Source organism: Akebia trifoliata, chromosome 12 (genome assembly GCF_017979445.1).
Source record: "Akebia trifoliata isolate Shusen 1 chromosome 12, ASM1797944v1, whole genome shotgun sequence".
In the NCBI taxonomy this organism is placed as follows: domain Eukaryota; kingdom Viridiplantae; phylum Streptophyta; class Magnoliopsida; order Ranunculales; family Lardizabalaceae; genus Akebia; species Akebia trifoliata.
The window spans coordinates 3004874-3020351 of NC_141386.1; the positions used below are offsets into that span (position 1 = coordinate 3004874).

At 33.5% G+C, this 15478-nt stretch overlaps 1 protein-coding gene across 1 annotated transcript; it reads right to left on the bottom strand.

Moving 5' to 3' along the window:
• Nucleotides 1-379: 379 nt before the first annotated feature.
• LOC147388617 (protein NDL2-like) lies at nt 380-5226 on the bottom strand. The gene is made up of 11 exons (XM_086418626.1): nt 5038-5226; nt 3957-4056; nt 3404-3501; nt 3175-3263; nt 2628-2688; nt 2437-2523; nt 1925-2002; nt 1773-1829; nt 1610-1665; nt 1389-1524; nt 380-1083 (listed from the first exon to the last, which is right to left on the bottom strand). Exons 1-11 carry the CDS (start codon nt 5095-5097, stop codon nt 862-864), a joined length of 1044 nt encoding a protein of 347 aa, XP_086274752.1. The 5' UTR covers nt 5098-5226; the 3' UTR covers nt 380-861.
• Between the last annotated feature and the right edge of the window lie 10252 nt (nt 5227-15478).

The following is a 15478-nucleotide window of genomic DNA, read 5'->3' on the forward strand; positions in this document are numbered from 1 at the left end:
CTTCTCTCAAACAGCAACAATTTATATCTGAACACTTTATTGTTCACTTCTCAAGGCGTGCCCAAAATATTTCATTTCCAACAACATCCTCCAAACGTTTGATCATTTTTCATTATCATACCATACCATCTCTAGTTTCCCTTTCGAACATAAGACATTCCATTTCTCAAACAAAATTGGATAGCTAAGACATCTTAGGTTAGATTGGCGTTATTATGGTTAGAAACATGACTTGAGAAATGATGGAAAGAAAGCTTATTGGTATTACCATATACAGCTTATACTGTTGAACATAACCATCAAGCTTCAAAGTGATCACACCAATCAATCATGCTTTCATGTCAGCCATTCACAAAATAAATAAAAATATAACTTGATGTCAAAATGAACAGTTGGGCACCTGTGAACCTTTATTAAATTAATAAATAGTGTCATGGGCAACAAATCAAACAGAGGAAGTAGAGGGAAAAAAGCAAAAAAAAAAAACGAAAAAAAGAAACTGAAGATGATCCTTTATTTTAAAGCCCTTTGTTACTGCCACGCCCCCATGACCCACCACCACCAACTCCTCCCCTTTTTATTATTATTTGCTCGTAATCATAAATAATTTGAGAATTTTACTTACAGACAGCTCACCTGAAGCTCTCTCTTTCTCTTCACTATGATTACAAATGAATGAATTCAAGTCTCTCTCTCTCTCTCTCTCTCTCTCTCCCCTATCTATAAACTCTCTCCTCTCTCTTATCTACACCCCAACCCCCCCCCCCCCCCAAAACAAGAATCCCATCATCATCTGTAAATATAGATTACAACAATAAGAAGATTACATCCCCCACCCATTAACCTCACAAACCACCTTTCTTAGACTTGCAATGAAACCCGAGTTTTTATCGGCTTTAACTTCAAGCCCATACTCTCTGGTGAGAGGAGCTCCGGAGAGATACACGTTGGGCTCAATGGGCTCCTTGGGCTGCCACTCAATTGGCATGGTCTATACAACCCATACCCCATGAAGAAGTATTCCAAGGGTATTAACATCGCGTGGGGTTGTTCTTCTGTCACTATCGATCCGCATGCCTGAACCTGTTCAATCAGCCACCTCTATCATAAGCATGGTTTAAAATTCCATACCATCTAAGAAAATTTTCACATAGAAATCAACCATTGAATGTTTTGGGTCGTCTCAGAATATTTCAATATGCCTTGATCAAAATAGTCTAGATTTTTTTCCTGACCAGTTGAGGTCATAAGCACATCAAACCAAATATTGAATGTTTCAGGATGTTTTGGATTGTTTCGGAATGTTTCAAAATGTCTCAATCGAGACAGTCAAGATTTTTATCCAAATCACATTATGGGTTGCATATGATGATATATTTATTGCGTACCTCAACTAAGGCACTATATCTTCTATCGAGTTTCACGGTCATGTGGAGAGCTTCGGAGTGGAAAGGAGAGTTTTCACCAACAAATATAAGCGTCCGACACTGTAACTTCTTTAATCCTTCAGTTATGTCATATCTCCTACGAGTTGGTAAACAATTGAGTTTAGATCTCTTAATGTAACTCAGAGAAGAATGGGCAATCAATCACAAGTATAGGCTTTTACCCACTAATCGCTTGAAGAAACCGGAAAACATTTGTACTCTGCCTCTCATCCAAAAGCTGCAGAAAAAATCATGCCACAGGAATCAAACAATTGCTCACAATTTTTTTGAATCTAAATGGAGGTAAAATTCTAACTAAATTAAATTATGATTTGAAGAACTAACACTTCTGCATGCTTGAACTATGTCTGACTCTGGGACTTGCGGACCACCACGGACTTCCTGCAAGTACATCGAAAAAAATCGGCACATTGGACTCGGGAATGCCAAGGGAGAATAAAAGTGAATATAATGTCACAATAGAAGCATTGGAATACCTTGCTAAAGTACCTCTGAAGTAAGCACTCCTTCATCACACCACACATCCCATAAAAGTATAGCAAATTTGACATCACCTGCAAATAATTTACAATATTAAATTTAGAGAGCTGCTATTGGCAATCCAACTTTTACTTATTACACCCCAATTAAAGATTAAAACATGCTCTTCAAACATTACAAAGTTTTGGCTCAAAAATCATATTCTCAACTTTACAAAACATTATAACATTATTTCAAACAATTTCAGTAGTTGTTTACAATTATGATTAAGCTCATATAAAATCCTCAACCCAAAAAAATAGAAATATATCCACACAAAAAAAACATGAAAGAGCTTTTATTGGCACCTCAACTTTTACTTATTCTCAACCATTAACTTATTTTCTTTATTAATTGGGATCTAATAAGTAAAAGTTGGGGTGCAAATAGCAGCTCTCTAAATTTAATGTATAAGATATCATTCATTTTTCTCTTCAAGAGGGTGACATTAGGGAATCAGAAAAAGAACCTTATTATACAACCATTCTGTCCAAGAGGGTGCTCTGCAAAGAGGAGAAACAAGTACCAAACCACAAACACGATCCCGATACTTCATCTGTAACCAAATGGTACAAAATACAAAATCAGTAAGACCTCAGAACCAAGGAAAAGGTTACTTGAAACTTCCCCATTATATAATCTGTGAAGAAGAGAACATACGGCGAATAGGGTAAGGATGTAGGCACCCGCCGTAACCCCCAAACACATCACTGCACCAAGGCTGGAACAAAAGAGAGAGAGAGAGAGAGAGTCAAACTACTAAGAAAAGAAGAAAAAAAAACTTGGATGTGCTATTTTTCACACAGAGTAATAAGGAATACGTAAATAAAAAGAGTCCCATTCCTATACCATATGTGGCACTTTATGGTTGGAGATTAAACACATTGGGGGGGGGGGGGGGGGGGGGGAGCCTGGTGTGTTTTAAAGTCCAACTAAAACATGCCACGAAGACACTGTTCCTATTCTATAAGAACGGGACACCGTTGTGGATCTTGATCCAAATAAAAAAAGGGTATACTCAATGTAAAACAACTGTACGTGAACCATACTTTGCCAATAATTAGCACCATTTTTGGCACATACGTCAGAGACTATGGCCATACAAAAATATACAAATCTCAAGAAAGATCCAAACAAGTTACTTGGGCATACTAGATAAACTAGTTACCAAACTAACGAACAAAGCAAAAGTATTATAGAGTATTACCCAAAGAAGTCAAGCACCTCGGCGATTTGATCCGCCAAGTCATCAACAGAGGGCACAGGAATATCGGAAGATATCTCAGATGCTCCTAACTGCAAGAACTCTTGAGGAAAAACGAGCAAAGAAATGATGTGAATAAAAGCATTCAAGAATAGGGATGCATAGTGCAATCCAAACAATACTAAATTCAACAACAATAAAAACTCAAATTGAAGTACAGAAAGTTACGGACCTCGTGCCCGGGAGGACTAATGTGATAAATGCAGAAGTTGTGAAGCAACAAAGAGGCTGCTTCAGGACAAAAGAATAATCCTTGGAAACATGACATATCTGGTGAGACCCATAGCAAGGTAAGGAAGCAATTAGAAATTGACAATATACCACTGAACAAAAATAATAATTAAAGGAAATGTAATATTTTATGATTTCAAAAGAGAGCAGCATTACAGATATAAACTATATATTTCTTTCTAGATCCCTAAAGTGTTGCATGGACAAGTAAGGGGAAGTCAAAATATGAAAGATATCAAAGATTCAAACTCGTCAAGTTGACTAATTTTTAAGCCATTAGCAACAAAGTGAGCATGGGACATCCGGCACCAATGCAATCGCTTATCTTCTTCTTTTTAAATCAGTTTTTTTTTTTTTTCGGGAAAAAAAAATTAAGGGTAAGCTGGACTTGAAGCCATGGCCTCTAAGTTGTTTTGCAATATGTCAAACATACCGAGCTATGGATCTAAGCCCAGCAATCGATGATCTGATTCAACCAAAACAGATGTACTTACGGTTTAGAGCTATATCAGGATAAGTAACAAGCGCTGGCTTGTCTTGGTCTCCAAATACAACAACAGACACATAACCATAGCCAGTTTGTATCAGATGTTCCTGAGGACAAATAGCATCATAAAGCATGAGATTATGAGATAGTAACCAAACCCACCAAAAGGTAATAATAAACCAAGCAGAAGGAAAGAATAGCATCTCATATTGCCAAATAACAAAAGCATCAGTATCTAATTGGTTGACAACTAATTGCATTTTTTACAGGTACAACAAATTGCATACTTTTAACAAGATTAAAAACAAAACAAAAAAGGAGATAGGAATTTAAACAATACTTCCTGACTGAATGATAACACATTGTGAAGCCAATGGAAATAATTAATTAAGATTTCTATTCTCGTTCATGAATATAGAAACGGCATCTAATGTGAAGGAAAGAATCGGACAAAATATCAAAATCAATAGTGCAACAAAAGGAAAATATATGATTTAGCACTACAGAACAAGAAATAAAATTAAATTAAAACCATACATAGAAACGAAAAAGCAGTGTTATTTTCCCCAAAAACGCATCTCCAACACATAGAAACCCACAATATGGGTATAATATGCTATTAAACTAACACATTCCTATAGAAAAACAATAAATCCATGAGTCTGGTAATCAGGAATTAAGGTCAAATAGCATTTTAACAAAAAAAAGCATTATTTTTCCAATTATAAAGCTCGTGATCTAATTGATTACCCACAAAATCTCCTAATTCAAAGAACCAGAAACATTAGACAATATAAATTTGCCCCCAGTGAAAACCCCAAATGCAATATATGAAATCAACCTAACAAACCTTAACCCAAACATTACATTATTCAAAACCCATGATTTCTAACCAAAAACACATAAATACATTTAAGAATCAAAACCCCATCTCCGTCTCAAAAATCTATAATGTGGAATGTAAAATCATTTAAAAATAAAAACAATAGAAACCCCTAAATCACTAAAATACAACCAAATAAGCTCAATTAAACGTATAACAATTAACGATCAAAATGAAAATTAGGTTGTTTTTTCAAAAATTTGACCTTTCCACCGAGTGAGATCGTCTCCATATCTACAGAAACGGAATCGCTTGACTCTCCCATGGCTTCGGCTCTCTGTGTCTGAAAGCCGAAACCCTCTCTCTCTCTCTCTCTCTCAAGTTTGATCTGTCTTGAATGGCTTATATACGAAGCGAGTCTCTCGTCTCTCTCTCTCTCTCTCCTCTCTCCTCTCTCTCTCTCTCTCGTCTTTATAACTGCACCTTAACCCCCCACCGACGCTTTCTTTTACCTTGTTTGGCATTTGGGTTCCAAAGTAACCTGGGACTTAACCATGGTTAGAGGCCGACAGTTTGAATGAAATTACCAAAATGACCTCATTTCGTCTTAAAAGAAAACAGTTGAAATTAAAATGACGAAAATAGCCTTAAATTAAACTTGATTATTATGTTAGACTGGACAGGTGTTACAGTTAAGATTCTCTAAGGTTTGACTAAGCGCAGGGTACAAATAAAAGTCAATTAGAGGAATATTACGTATAAGAAAATTTTACCATTCAACATGGATTCACATCATGAGTCTAACGACAGCTGTGATGGAAGGATATTTCATAGAGATTCCTACCGAATCTAATGGCATGAAACTTGCATTTCTTTTCCTACCCCTGTTGTGCCCAACGCCCTTAGCATGGCTATCAATGGATCGGGTTTGGATCAAATTGGCACCAATCCGATTAAGAACTTATTAGATCCAAACCCATCTCGATGTGTCATTTTTAAGTCCGAACTCAATCTGATATAATATGTATTATTATAGGTTCGATTTGAAAAATCAATATTATCGAATCAATCCTAATCCATCTTATTTTGAATTAATAAAATTATGTATAAAATATATATCTGAATAATAAAATACAACTGAATTCTCACATTTTTTATATTTTTGAGGTGGGTTTAAACGTCCCCTTGACTATAGTTTTGTGATTAGACAAATATTTCATCGACCTATACTATATTTTTTTATCTTTTCTCTTAATATCCTCTAATTTTATTATGTCTTCTCTTTAATTTTTTTTTTTTTTTAATCTTTTAATCTCAAAAAAATTTAATAATATTCCTCTAACTTTATTTATTTTTTTTATTTTTACCCACTTAACCCTTAAAGAGAGGATGTTCGTGTTGTTAAAATAAATGAAAATAATAAAAAGAAAAAAGTAAAAATAAAAAGATCTATCTAAGGCACGTAGTAATCTACGTTGTCTTATAGACAACAGACGCCTCCACTCCTGTTAAAATCGAAAATGCAAATGAATTGCTAGCGAATTTGTTTTTAAAATACAATAGAACCCAATTGTGTCAAAATTATATATTTTCTCAAAGTTTGTAATGATCTTGAGAAAATCTGTCGCACAAATTTCAAATATAAAAAATAATTTAATTAAAAAGAGAGAAATATTAAATTTTTAATATTTTTAGTATATTAGATCTACTCATACATATAAATATTGAAGAGGTTCCAACATTTTCCAAGAGGTATAAACCTTGGGGTGCCAATAGCATTAACCAAGGGAATAAACATTGGAGGTGCAAAAAGCATTAATGAGTGTCACATAATGAACCAAACCATTAAAACTTTGGAGTCTCGAAATCGAACGACATTCAAAAATGAAAAATAAAAAATTACATCTTTTAAAAGAAATTTATGTTGGAAAGTAAGCAATAACTATTTGATAATTATCCCATAAGTATGGAGCAATTTAATAAGTTACTCCCAATTAATGATATTAAATATATCATTTAAAATCACACCAAACTAAAATATAATTTAAAATTTTATAAAAATAAAATAAAATAAAAATAATAATTTTATTTGAATTAACACTAAAAAATTATAAATTATTTATTTATTTTTAAACACATGCCACACAAGCAAACTCCAGACATTTATATACTTCAAATACATTATAGGATCTGGTCTTTATCCAATCGTAAGATAATTAATCTAAGATTTATTAGATCAGATTTTTATTGGAATCCAAATCGTTGATCCAGACCCATAGTTATCAGTTGGGAAATGATCAAATTTCGGGTCTAATCGGATCGATTGACAAACAGCCCTCTATCCACTCTACCAAACAATGATCTGGTTGGACAACCCTAGCCATTCGATTGAGCCGATATTTTTTATAGCTAAAACGTTATAGAGTGGACTGTTAACTTGATCGATCACTTTGGACGGTGAAGATTTAATTGGGACATCAAATAATAGGTGGAGATGTAGGTGGGAGTCGTGGGACATCCAACAATGGGTTTTCCCTTTTCATGGCACATCATGCATGCGCAACATGTGAGTTTTGTAAGCTGTGTTTGTTTGTTTGAGGAAAAGTTTAAAATAGCTGTCATCTGCAAAGAGTTCGAAATTTTCAAGTAGAAATTATATTTTCACACCAATTTTTTTATTATAACAAACCAATTTATGAAATTTGCCAAGGTTTTAGGTGCAATAATCATTAAATTTTAATCATCACACCATATCTCATTAAAATCTTGTAAATTTGATTAAAATGTTTTTGTAAATATATACTTTGTTTAATTATTAATTTTATATTAGAAGATAGATTAATAAATGCTCAAACACATAATATTAATTAATTTATGAATCGTGATACTCTAATTACCCCCACGTGGTAAACTCAATCGACTACCCTGACGTGACAAGTTTAGGAACCCTAAATTCGTGCTCCTTGGGATACATAGCTGCACTTACCCATAAAAAGTGTATCTTGAAGGAATCATGTATCCCGAGAAGTGCATATCTATGTTTCCCAAACTTGTCACATCAGGTAGGCATGCCACATTGGGTGGTCGGATTATCACGACTCTTAATTTATATAGATTACATATCATTTAAATAATTTAAAGTATTAAAAATAAATGATTTTTTATCCAAAAAAAAAAAAGTGCCAAAACTGATCGACTCAATCAAGTTTATGTAAACTCGGTTGATATTTCACTATGGCGTACGAGTCACATTTAGGATTTCGTAAACCATATGATGAACAATTGAAGCCACTTTCTTGGTCATTTATATCAAAGATTGAGTCATCTCAGTCTTGGATGAGTTTTATTACCATTCCATCAACCCTTCTGAGTCATTTGACGAACAACTCAAAGTCACTTTCTTGGTCATATACATTAGAGATTGAGTCATCTCGGTCTTGGACGAGTTTTAAAACCACTCCACCAATCCCTTCCGAGTCATCTCGTCTCAGTCTCCTTCCATCTTCCTTGCAATCCCATGCCACATGTCTTTTTCTATGATAACAAGATTCTCTTCTTCCCCAAGTCATTTTGGTATGTTTGTATCTTCATTTAAAGTTTATTTACATAATTTATTAAAGTGGATTTTATTGCCACACCAGATTTGCTAAGAGCACCCCAATTTATAAGAAATCAGAATAATGATTTTCTAACTCCCGCTCTGACATATGCCCACATCACAAAATCGTAGATCATTCGTCTCAGGATACACAGAATCATAAGCCTTTTTTCTTATGTATCCCAAGGCAAGTGATCTACGGTTCTGTGATTGCTCTTAGTAAAAGTTGGTGTGGCAATAGCAGTTCTCTTTAATGTGTAGATGGACCATCCACGGTTCATCCAACATCGGATATGAATATGGAGCTTGATATAATCCCTAATACAAGCTCATTTATTTTATCATTTAGTTAGCCTTGTTTCACTACTTGGCCCCTTCTAGTTAGATCAAATTAATTATTTAACAAAAGTTCAAATTTATTTCATTAAATATTTTATTAGGCCAATGATATTAGCAAGTGTTTTCTAAATATAAAAGGACATTTTTTTTTATATTTTAAGTTAGACAACTATATTCTTAATTCTTAAATGTTAAAATATCATAAAGCTATTAGTTGGTATACTTTTTCTTTTTGAGAGATTGATACAAGAAATAATTAGTGTTAGCTATTTGTCTTGTGGGCCCTCTAAATCCAAGTCAAATATAATATAATAGAAAATCCTGTAAGAATTTTCAGCCTAGCAACATCACTCCAATTTTCCTTCAAGGTTCATCATGGCAATGGATTATGCCTTATCCCAATTATTAGGTGGCAAGACGAGTTTTCATGATCCAATTCTATTTTAAATAATGCGTTAATGATTTTCTAACTTGAAATTTCTCACTCTGGTTGTACTCGGTTGACAGGCAAGGGTACATAATCATTGATCGTTTTTCTTGTATATCCCGAAGAAAAAGATCTATGGTTTTGTGCCCTTGGCACATCAGTTGCATACAGATCGAGTGAAAATTTTCAAGTCAGAAAATCACAACTCTAAATAATATCTTCAATTAAAACATATTCAGTATTTATTTATTTTTTCTTATATATTTTTACTATCTCAATTCAAATTATTTTCAACATCTCGACTTATTAGAATCTTTAAATTAGCATTGAAGCACCCATTTATAATTTTTTTTTGGGATGATCTAACATGCCACTCCATGTTTAGGTGAATATTTGAGATACTCCTATTCTTTTCACATTGAGAATATGTCCTCCTTGACCTTAGTTTATTATGTAAGATTAACAAAAATAAAATTACATATATGCCCTATCTTCAACCTCTAACCATTTTAAAGATTGAAGGAATGTTTTAAACTTGAAGATAGCATACAAGAAGTTCGAAATGTTGGGTTTTGGAAATAAAAATCATTTATTTTTTATTTTTTTGCTAGTTAGGGGTTGAAGATGAGGGCATGCATTCAAGTCATGTTTTGTTAATTCTCACACAGAAGACCGACGTCAAAGGATGTTTTGAAAACACAAAGGGTATCTCAAATATTGAGCGAAACATGTGGGGGTTCATCTAAATCACCTCTCCTCTCTTTTTTTATAAGTAAGAAAAAAAAATACTAATTTAAATTATCTTCAACGGTTTTATTATTTTATTATATTGTATTTATTTTCTTTTTGTATTTAATATCATCATCATCATCATTCATATACACCTCATCTCAATTACTAGGTCTTCGACACCGATTCACCTTATTTCATTATATAAAGGACATTGTCAATCAAGTCCCTTTATAAGTTTCTTACTTCAAGTTTACTTGAATATAAATTTTTCTTACTTCAAGTTCACTTGATTGTGGTATTGAGTACCTAATTAATACACATACTTGTAACGTTTACTACACTCTTTATAGGCTCAAATCTCAGAATCTTTGACTAGGAAGTAGGAAGCACAACATATAAGTTCCAATGTCCTCCATCATTAACCTAACAACCACATATATAATATAATAATTTAATTGAATATTTTAATGGCCCTCATGATATATAATGTGATTCACATTCAATTTTGTATACAAAAGCATGAATCATGACTCTAATTAGAAGCAACCATTGGTGATTGATGTAGTTCATCATCTACTCAAGATCAAAAGTCAGCCCCACTCTACATAACCACATGTCAACATCACTGATCACGATATTCCGACACACTTTGTCATTCTCTAGAGTAATGATTTATCGATACTCCTAATTGTGCGCGGCGAACATGTGTATGAAAGTCTTATAAGCACAAAAGATTTAAATTCCTCGAACAATAAGTTAATACTCTTTTATGATAGTGCTTGTAAAAGAAAAAAACTTGCATTATCTTGGGATTTACAACAATTGTTGGTGATTTCGATATTTTGAACGTCCAAGTCAGAATCTTAGTACAAAAGAAATTAGTATGAATTTTAAAGGGGGAGAGTCTCTTACCATTTATTGCCCATTACTCTCGTATTTATAGAGTTTGAATCCTAGGATTTTTCATGGTCTTATTTTCAAATTCACCCTTATCTGATTTTGCAATTTGTTCTTAGTAGAAATGTATCCAATCCTGATTCTTTATTTGCCCACCCCTTTAATGTAAGAATCTTTCCCTCAATCCGTGAATTTTTGCTCTCATCTCATCCGAATCCCTGATTTTTTGAGGATTGATTAACTAAATTATCCTACGGTGTATCGACTTTTCTCACCCTGACCTTTTGAGGTTCACTCTTCTACTGATTCAAGTCTCATCCTATCCGACCATCCTTGTCTGGTCAGAGCTTAGGTGATGAATCTCGGTATTCTTTTCTTTTTCAAGATCCCAATATGCCACGTATCACTTCCTGATACCTTACGAAAAATGTCCTCCACAGTGCTTAAACAAGAAAACCACATATTTAAAAATAATTTTACTGTATTTTTAAATTAATAATTATTTTCTCCTAAGTACATGAATAACTGTCTATTTATAGATTTCCTTAAACCCATCTTATAAGAAACTTCTTCTCCTTCACGTCTCACTACTATAGTCGAATTAGACTATAGTCTCCATGATATATGGAATCATGAATGAACTTCCACATCATCTAGGGATAGCCCCACTCCAATACTTGGAATTATTTCAGATATTTCTCCAACATATCTCGAGATACGTCTCCAATAACATGAACCTCCCCTAAATATCTATATCAAGATTGCTGACATGTAAGATGATATCATCAAGATAGATTACGACAAACTTTTCGAGATACTTCTAAGTAAAAGAGATTATTCATCAAAATCTCATAATAACATTAAGTTTTTTTTAGGAGACATTCTAGGTGAGATTGATTGAAATTTTGATCCAACACCTTTAGTGTGTGTGAAATGTGGGCCATGAGACGTTGATAGACTATCCTTAAGGTCTATTCTTATGGGTGGCAACAATATATCACCACTTGTTTAACTAAACAGTAGTTGGGATATATTAGTCATTTTAAGGATGTAAATTTTATTTTTCTTCAAAAAAAAAAATACCCCTATGGGCCCTCGACTCTTCGCCATATGAAACATGACCGGCTCTTAACCCGAGTAACGCTAAGCCTTAAACAAGGTGTCGGTGAGATTCTTTAATACTGACACGTGGTGTTCAGATTGCGACCGAATACCAAGAACGAAGAAGAGAGGCTTCACACAAAACTAGTCCTACGTGGCACTCAAACGAAAGCAAGGTTGGTGTTAAATTTCATGATCTGGTGCTCTCGTGCGTTGAACAGAAGAAGTTAATGCAGTCATAAGTATAACGCCACGTGTCACATGTCTTACAAGGGTGCCATCTTTGTGTCAGCAGTCAGCATGGCATGTGTGATGGAAAAAAGAAGGTGTAACCATCATGTATTTATGAACTCGTATGATGGGCAACAAGACCTAATAGAGGATATATTGTTGTTAATGGGTGGTATTGGGTCAGGTTTGATTGGATCCTAATCCGATCCTAAAGAAGCGGATTGTACTTGGACCAGTCTTCTACACTTTCTCGGCCTAGTCGACTAAATGCTAGCCCAGTCCTAATAAGCTCAGGTTGAATAAAAAGAATAATGATTTTCTGACGTTTCCTCTGACATATGCCCCAATCGTAGAATCGTAAATCACTTGCCTTGGGATACATATAATCATAAATCTTTTTCTTGTGTATCCCGAGGAACGGATCTATGGTTATATGATGTAGACGTAGGGAGCGTATGTCAAAAGAGGACGTCAGATTATCATGGCTCTTTTAAAAATTGAGATGCTTTTAACAATGTAGAAAAAATAAAATAGAAGTTTATGATCCTATCTTAATCTTACTATTGCCTTGGCTTTACTCACATAGACATTAATTAAATCAAGATTATTAATTAATAATAAAGAGTTAAAATCATTTTTTTTATCACGGAGTTTTTTTTAATATTCCATTGAATATTTTGTTGACAAGAGGCATGTCTCATGTTAAACAATATTCTTATCGAGGTGATCTTATGTTTGAAGTTACATCAACATAGTTTTTTTTGGACTTTCGTTCATTGAGAGGTATTTTGTCTTTTGATTTGACTGTAGTATTAATCATTATATATTAATGTATTAATTATTAACGGTCAATTACGTTTAACTAGAAGGTGACATGTGTAAACAAACATGTATAAAAGGGTCTATTTGTATTTTAAAATATTAATTAAAAGGTTTCCGAAGATTATATAATAAAAATGATAGTTCTGTGATCTTGAAATCTAAGTAGATTGCAATTTTCTTAGATTTTGACCAAATTGATCCTAATTACATTAAATTTAAATGTTAAAATGGGGGAATTTGTAAAATCCAAATTTTTTTGTTAAATCACTTTTAGTCTACTTCTCACATTACAAGTAATTAGAAGTTGGCATATGCAGAAGGACATGTATTAAAAGGGTTAATTTGTAATTAAAAATATTGATTAAAGGATTTTTTAAGACTATATAGAAAGGATAATTTTGTAATTTTAAAAAGTAAGCAACATGATTATACAGTTATAGGTTGCAATCTTCTTGATATTTTACCAAAATGACCCTGATAACATTATATTTAAATATAAAATGGGAGGATTTATGGCCACTCAAATTTTGGTATTAAATCACCTTTACTCTACCTTCTCAAGGTGGCATATGTAGGAGCACATGTATTAAAAGGGCTAATTTGTATTTTAAAATATTGATTAAAGGATATTTTAAGACTACATAGAAATGATAATTTTGTAATTTTGAAAAGTAAGAAACATGATTATACCGTTGTAGGTTGCAATCTTCTTGATGTTTTACCAAATTGACCCTGATAACATTAAATTTAAATATAAAAGTGGGAGCATTTATAGCCACTCAAATTTTGGTGTCAAACCACTTTTATTCCGCCGTCTCACATTATAATAATAAAGATAGGAGTCATTTCTAGTTATGCTTCCTTAATTTCTATATACTTTCAATCGATAGGCCCAATAAACCTTCGTAATTGGATTTGCCCTTTGGAAAGCGTCGCTTGCATTTGAAGCTAAACCCTCATTTATGGTCTTTTTTAGTTTTTATACCCGCCTATACTTCTTTCCTGCTTGGGCCATAAAATTTTGAACCCAACCCTACCTTTTCAGGCTAAATATCAAGGCTCGAACCCTTATTTTTAAAGTCGAGCCAGGTAGGGATAACGGGTCAGCGAGCCGAATTGATACACCATACTGTAGGGGTCTTAACATTTATAGGAACATGTGTCTTATTAGGATCTAATGATGCTTCGTTTAGACTATAGAAGGCTTGAACCTCCTTGTCATGGACCGGGTATGTGGAGAACCATTAGGCCCATTTAGTTATCAGGCTTTGCCTGATTCATGTTGAGAATCAGGAAAAGTTTGAGAGTTAGGCCCGATAGGGAGCTTGACCTGACCCAAAAGTTGATTTATATTTAAAAAAAAACCCTTGTGGGCCGACCCTGTTTAATCCGCAAATAGACCCAAATTCTTTCGGGCCAGATTTGGGCTAGAATTTAGTGGCCTGATTATTACTGGGTTGTTCTCAGCCCAACCCATTCACAGCTCTTGGTGCACATGTGATGTTAAATGACTTGTTGAGATGGGAAGACAAATATTGGTTTCCTTGGGACTTGGGTTCGACTCATAAGATAAGTATAGATATTTGCTGGATTGAGATTCTCCATCAAATGGACGGTTAAGATAAGAGGAAAAATATAAATTTCCTAGAGATTTGTATTCTTTTAGGACCCCAAATATGGTCAAGTGGCACATAATTGAGATCACTTTATCTCCTGAAATTTAATCATCCATTACTTAAATTTGATTTGATCAGAGATTATAAACCGACACTTGATACATGATAGGCACGAGGATTCATTTTACTAGGAAATTAGGACGTAAAAACTCAATTCGTAAAGTTCTTTTTAAAAGAAATTTAAGAAGATCATGAGAATGCCTGACTCTTGATATTCGCCTGAGACCATCTAAACAATAAATACAAACTTTTGATGAACTAGAGATTCTTAAATTACTTTTAGTCCTCATTGACATAATGATAATTGAAGTTTGTATTTTGCATGATTTAGTCGATGGTAGGAGTCATCTTCAAGATCACACGCATCATGTGGGCATGATGTTACTCACTTGTAATCTTTTATTTTACGTCTAATCATCGATTAAATATCACACCACGACAATTACTAGTTGGGGGACTACTAATTCTTTATGCAATATCTATCTAATAAAATTCAATGGTGGACCTATTCTCTTTATCCTCTACAGAGAGGGATTGTCATTCGATCTTAATATGAATCTCGATCATTTTTTTTAATTTTATTGCCCTTCACCTCCTCTTCTTTTTCAGGAATGTATGTATTGTCTTTCCTCTTCTACATTGCTTAATAAGAATACCCCTCCAATTTTATTGAATTTCCTTATCCATTCATTTTCCAATAATATCTTTACAACTTTATTATAATTTCTCTTTTACCTATTTTTAATATGAATGATTTTTCGCTTGTTGGGCTGTGATCAAATTCAAATTTGCTCATTGCCCAACAATCGTTTGACATGTGACGTAAATGACATCAGCAATAAAGAGAAAAACTCTCTCTCCTGCCCACATGTCCTTCACCACA